Genomic DNA, 6,742 nt, shown 5'->3' on the forward strand with positions numbered 1-6,742 from the left:
CTCAGATATTCCTTGAATACCATGATCATCATCCATTGGAAGGTGGCAGGGGCTTTGGTTAATCCGAATATCATCACCCTAGCCGCATACATACCCCACTCAGTGGCAAAAGCCATTTTATGTTGGTCTTGCAAGGCGATGGACACTTGGTTGTAACTCGAAAGCTATAAGCTTCCTTTTGGCTACCCTTTCTAGAACATGTTCCATGAATGGCAAGGGGTAGTGGTCACGTCTAGTGGTGGTAGCACTAACTTTTTTCAAATCCACGCATACTCTAATTTTTCCATTTTTCTTTAGGACTATCATGATGGGTGATACCCAGTTTGTATTCTCAATCTCGTACATGAATCCCACATCTATGAGTTTCTGGACTTCCTCCTTCACTATGAGTGCATATTTGGGATTCATAGGGTAGGGGTGTTGATGTACTGGCCTGGCATCATCTAGCATGGGGATTGTGTGCTGCACTACTTCGGCACATACCCCTTTCATGTCAGTGTACTTCCAGGCTATGTAGTCTTTGTACTCTTGTAGGAGAGCATGGGGATTGTGTGTTGCACTACTTCGGTAGGTACCCCTTTCATGTCAGTGTACTTCCCAGCCTGGCATCATCTAGCATGGGGATTGTGTGCTACACTACTTTGGCAGGTACACCTTTCATGTCGGTGTACTTCCAGGCTATGTAGTCTTTGTACTCTTGTAGGAGAGCTATTATAGCATTCTCCTCATTGGGGGTGAGATCATCAGCGTGATGAACATGAGTTGGGGGTTCTGCCCTTCTGGGGCTAGGTCTACCTCCTTCACGAGGGCTGGCCTGTCGTACCCTTGGGAGCACCTATCTTCCTGAGACCTTTTGGCCTATTGGTATAAGATCTTGAGATCCTCAATCGTGTAGGCCTTGTAATGGACTGGTACTTGCCACTACCGCAGGTCCTCTTTTTCTTCCACCTCCTGCTTTATTTTTGCTAGAGCAGTGGTCCTTTTGGCCTTAGCTGAGCTTTTGGATACAGGGAGTTTCAAACCTGAAGGGGGCTCTTCCATTGCGCTTTTAGAGCTGACAGGGGAGGTTACCTTACTCACCCTAGCTCCCCAATTGGAGGAGAACTTATGGTGAGTAGTCATGGCACCCACGTATAGTAGCTAGTGGACATCGAATTTTACCCTTACGATTCCCTTGCTTACCTCTCAGGGTTTGAGCATGTGAAACATTCTTAAGGGAACCACCGAGGTCGACCCTCGAGCTCTGGGGTGGTGATATGGAATCCTATTCTCTCTGGGACATCTATATTGGCTAAGATGTGTATCCAGTTTTGAGAGAATTCTGGCTCAAGAAGAGCCGCATACCAGAATTCATCAGACTGCTTTTCATCATCTTCCTTGTCACAGGGTTGGAATAGCTTCACGGAGGTGGTTTGGGTAGTGGTGTCAGAATCTGTGGCGGCGAAAAGGTGTCCCGACAATGGGTGGGCCTTGTAGGTGTGCATGTCCACTCGCATGATTTGCTCCTCATGCCACAAGTAGATGTTATTAGTACGCCAGTTGTGCACGAGCCCGAACATTCGTAAGAAGGGCCTACCTAGGATAGCTTCATATCCTGGCTGTTGAGTGAAGTCCATGACTACGAACCTGACGGGGTACATGAATCCCAATACCTTAATGTTTATGCCAGTAAGCACTCCCAAGGGCTCGGCACTTCCGCCATCGGCTAACTTTACTACCAGATGGGTTTCCTTGAGCATGGGCTTTCCCCATTTCACCTAGCATTCCTTGGTACAGAAACTCACTCCTTCTTCCCCATCTAGGATGGCATCAACCTTTTGGTGTTGATAGATTATGGGGATAGCGGCGTTCATGTCTTCACCCTCAAAGTACTAGCCTTAGCCGAGCTTTTGGATACAGGGAGTTTCAAACCTGAAGGGGGCTCTTCCATTTCACTTATAGAGCCGATAGGGGAGGTTACCTTACTCACCCCAGCTCCCCAATTGGAGGAGAACTTATGGTGAGTAGTCATGGCACCCACGTATGGTAGCCAATGGAGATCGAATTTTACCCTTACGGTTCCCTTGCTTACCTCTCATGGTTTTAGCATGTGAAACATTCTTAGGGGAACCACCGCGGTCGACCCTCGAGCTCTGGGGTAATGATCTGGAACCCTATTCTCTGTAGGACATCTATATTAGCTAAGATGTGTATCCAGTTTTGAGAGAATTCTGGCTCGAGGAGAGCTGCATACTAGAATTCATCAGACTGCTTTTCATCATCTTCCCTGTCACAGGGTTGGAATAGCTTCACGGAAGTGGTTTGGGCGGTGGTGAAAAGGTGTCCCGAAAATGGGTGGGCCTTGTAGGTGTGCAAGTCCACTCGCATGATTTGCTCCTCATGCCACAAGTAGATGTTATCAGTATGCCAGTTGTGCATGAGCCCAGACATTCGTAAGAAGGGCCTACCTAGGATAGCTTTATATCCTGGCTATTGAGTGAAGTCCATGACTACGGACCTGACGGGGTACATGAATCCCAATACCTTAATGTTTATGCTAGTAGACACTCCCAAGGGCTCGGCAGTTCCGCCATCGGCTAACTTTACTACCAGATGGGTTTCCTTGAGCGTGGGCTTTCCCCACTGTCACCTAGCATTCCTTGGTATAGACACTCACTCTTGCTCCCCCATCTAGGATGGCATCAACCTTTTGGTGTTGATAGATTATGGGGATAGCGGCGTTCATGTCTTCACCCTCAAAGTACTGGACTAGCTTGTTGATGGGAACCTTGGGTAGGTTCTACTCCTTTCCCGACGATGATTGGTTGGGCTTAGGGCTGGCAAGACGAGGGACAAGAGTGGTCTGTTCATCCAATTGGATAGATCACGCCACAGGATGGGATTTCCTCTTAGTAGGGAGGCGATGGGCATTTTTACCTCTGTCGATAAGAACTTTTTCCTATGGACTCCAAATCCCAAGCCAAATATGACACACTAGTCTCCACGATCATGGCCAAGTAGCTAGGGCATCAGTGGAAAAACCGTCACAAAGCGAGAAAGGCATCATCTACAAAGATAGGTATAGAGAGATAGCCCTCGAGACACCAAGAAAGAAGTTGAGAGGAAATTGCTTTCACCATCATGCCTTGAGGAGTTCTCACAGTGGGAATTCCACCCTCCTAATGTATTGCTGATAGTGATGTCTACTGTTCCAAGAGACCTAATTTTTCCATTCTCAAAGTTTCATGGGGTAGATGTTGAACATTCAAACCTCCATTTAAAGCTCACTTAAATCAATATGAGTATATGTACATAATCTTGTCTATAGTGGAAAAAGTGCACAAGATGGTTTACCTAGCTCAAACTTTGAAAGACCAAGCCTAGGCTTGGGATGGGCAAATGAGACTTGGTTCAATCCTAGAGTGGGGTAACTTCCATAATTAGTTGATCACCAAATATAAGAATAATGCTCCATCAAAAAATAACAAGAAATCATTTGTTGGAAACAACCCTCTTATATAACAAGCGATTGATTGGAAAACACTTGCAAACATGTGTAGAAATACAATGCTTAGAGGTATCCATCTAGCTTTGATAAGTTAAGACACCTGCTAATGTTAGTGACCTTCACAAACAGAGACCCCAAGTATGTTCATAATTCATTTGACACCTTCAAGATTATTGATGGTTATTGTTTTCTAAGAGTGAGATTAAGAGAGACGATTTGCAAATTAATGTTGGAGGTGTGAACATGCCCTAGCTAGATACGAGAAAGACGTCCCTTAAATTTCAAAGCTGGAGCTAGGGTCAAAGAATAGGGCTTGGCAAGCAATGCATTATAACCATGGTCACAGAAAACTTGTAAATTATATACAATGAGCCTGCAACATTTTCATTTTCATTATTAAAAACATTTTCTCAATTTTGTAAAATTTGTAAAATTTTAGGCAATTTTGTTATATTTTAGCTAAGAATCTTGTAAATTCTCAAGAAAAACCTTTGTGAACAATGGCAGAGAAGAATACATATGTAAATTTAAATGATTGGAGTACAGAACAACATAGTAAATTCTCAAGAAAAACCTTTGTGAACAATGGCATAGAAGAATACATATGTAAATTTATATGATTGGAGTATAGAAAAGTCTATAGTGTTGTTCCCATTTACTAGAATGGTGGCATGGGTTCTGGATTGTTTTGAGCTTGCTAGCATGGAAAGGTCTTTCATGAAACCTGGTATGAGCAGCATTAAGCAAGCTGCTAAAGGATGTTAAAATGGGGGATGTAAGAGCTAATATGTACAGTTGCTTTTCCTAGAGTTACCACCATGATTTGGGCGGTGTTTATGACTATGTCAATTGTTGCTCTTGGTTATGACTATGTCAATTGTTACTCTTGTTGAAGAGAAGGTGTCTTGGAGTTACGCACGAACTTGAGGCTTTGTTCAGGACTCGCAGCAGCTGTTTGGCCGTCTCTTTCGTAGCGAGATTTTCCATCTGCAGCAACACCACTGCCTTCTGAATAGCTCCGGCTTCAACTGCTTCCTGGAGCACTTTTGACCTTGGGAACGCTCGACACAGCTTGTATAAAGCTTCTACAGCAGCATTTGTTGCCTCTATGGATACCCTCAAGATTTTCTTGACTATGGCAGGAACCGCCAACGCATGTGACATAGCTGCAGCACAACCTTCCTCAGATGATAGCAGCACATTGAGAAGGACCAGCGCTCTCTCGCATACCACCCTATCCGCCTCGGGAAGTAGTTCCACTAGTATAGGAATCACTTGGGCCTCGGTGCATCTCCTTATTAGATTTTGTCTTTGTCCAGGCCAAGACAACAGTGCTAACAATACACGCAGACTCGCTTTCCGTCCACCTGGACGACTGACGGTCTCCAGAAGTCCCTTTATGAGCCTGTCCGTTCCGTCTGCTGTGCCTTCGAACCATCTCCCATTGTCAAGTTGGGCAAGAACATTCACTGCATAAAGCCTTGCAGATTCTGTCCTCCCGTTGCATAGAATCGAGACTAAGCAAGCCATGGTTTGATCCTTGCGAAGCATGTCTTTGGCCGCTTCCCCGATGGAGAGAAAGCTGAGGATTGCTACCGCTTCCTTGCAAACCTCCAGAGCTTCTGAGTCTTGGCTTTGCGCTTTTGGGCCGTAACTGTGAAGGATAGAGGAGATCAAGACGTCTGCTCCGGTAGAAGACAGGCTCCGTCTCTTGCGGGCGTTGAGGCGCGCAATGGCATGCAGCTGCCTCATCCTGTCTATTCTTAAGGGATTACAAACGATATCATCCAGGATATTGCTTACTTCAACTCAAGTCAAATCTCCATTTTTGCTCTAATCACACCCCTTAGTTCAAAGTCAAATCCCCACGTTTTGCCCCCGTGTCTTTTCCAACTCCGCGTTGCAACTTGCATCTACAGTCTACCGTCTCATTTTGAACCCATCGTTTTAACTCACATCAACCGCCAGTTGTGCTCCAATCACATACCTTGCTTAACTAAGTCAAATGTCCACTCTTTCTTGTCCTCTTGGCAATTGCAGCTACTCATCCTTCCGAGTCCCGACCCTTTCATCCGTCTTAAAACCAGCATAGTCCATGTAGTGAGAGAAGTTTTATGTTTGTAGACAAAGAAACCTACTAATGCCCCTTTTCCTAAAACTATGCTCTCTCTCTCTCTCTCTCTTTTGTATCCTGGGGCCAACCTACACTTTATTGCCTTTCTCTCTCTCTCTCTCTCTCTCTCTCTCTCTCTCTCTCTCCTTTGCATCCTAGGGCCAACCTACACTTTATTGCCTTGTTACACTTTATCCAAAAAAAAGTACTTCTTCAAACCCCCTAAAGTAAAATTTGATTAGATCCACACCTTTTATACTTATCAAGAATCTCAATGTAAATAAAATTTGTTATCATACAAGAACCCTAAGCTTCCAAAGCTATCATTTTGATTCCACTTTGAGTATATTCTTTGTATTGGAGGCTTTATATTACATTAGCATGCACATCAACTGAGTAAGTCTTCCAGTTAAATAATTTTATGACTTCAAGTGCATAATATTGTGATGAACACTAGTTTTTCATCCTTTTAGAGAGGATAGAATATGTGCTTCTAGACCCCTTTAAGTGTGACTAAACATTAAAAAATTAAGGAGTACAAATAATTTTGCTCCACCTTCCAAAAATGAATACTGAGGATGTCCAAGAGGATAAAATATGTTTATTGACCTATGCTTCCAACCCCCTCCTAGATCCCTTTAAGGGTGAGTAAAGATATAAGAATTTGGCAGTATTTTTTTTTTTTGCTCCACCTTGTGACTCACTTAGTTAAAATGCCCAAACATTTGTATTGAAAGAATTAATACTCTTCCTTGCTTGCAAAGCTCTAGCCAACCAAAATGTTATTTTCACCTTATCATCAATGCAATTCCTGAGGCACACTCTCCATTCATAATGCAAATGGGATCCAAATTCAAGGATGCACATGCGTCATACACCTGCAAGAATGAATTTCAAGCATGTCATTTTCAACTTACGAATAGAATGCAAGTCCTTAAATTTGAACTATTCTTTGGTGGCATAAGCAAAATTATCGAGAGAATGTAAAAAGAAGGCTGTCCTCTAAGCTATGTATTGAATTTTGTGGTGAATGCGGCATCTCTCCACCCTCTTTCATTTCACTTTTCACTAATCATTCTTAGCATGGATGCACTAATAGAAAAGGCCTACATAAACCATGCATGCATGGGGCAATTACCGTA

General features: G+C 43.6%; 1 protein-coding gene across 1 annotated transcript; it reads right to left on the reverse strand.

Moving 5' to 3' along the window:
- Window positions 1-4,360: 4,360 nt before the first annotated feature.
- On the reverse strand, window positions 4,361-5,239 carry LOC147901670 (U-box domain-containing protein 20-like). Its single transcript, XM_087375215.1, has one exon. It carries the CDS (start codon window positions 5,237-5,239, stop codon window positions 4,361-4,363), a length of 879 nt encoding a protein of 292 aa, XP_087231341.1.
- Window positions 5,240-6,742: the final 1,503 nt, after the last annotated feature.

This window comes from Dipteris shenzhenensis, chromosome 5 (assembly GCF_047967505.1).
Source record: "Dipteris shenzhenensis isolate YYH24624 ecotype China chromosome 5, Dip_SZ_1.0, whole genome shotgun sequence".
Classification (NCBI taxonomy): domain Eukaryota; kingdom Viridiplantae; phylum Streptophyta; class Polypodiopsida; order Gleicheniales; family Dipteridaceae; genus Dipteris; species Dipteris shenzhenensis.

What these genes read in the sequence shown, in the direction of transcription:
- LOC147901670 (XM_087375215.1), bottom strand. Translation starts at nt 5,239, where the DNA reads ATGAGGCAGCTGCATGCCATTGCGCGCCTCAACGCCCGCAAGAGACGG.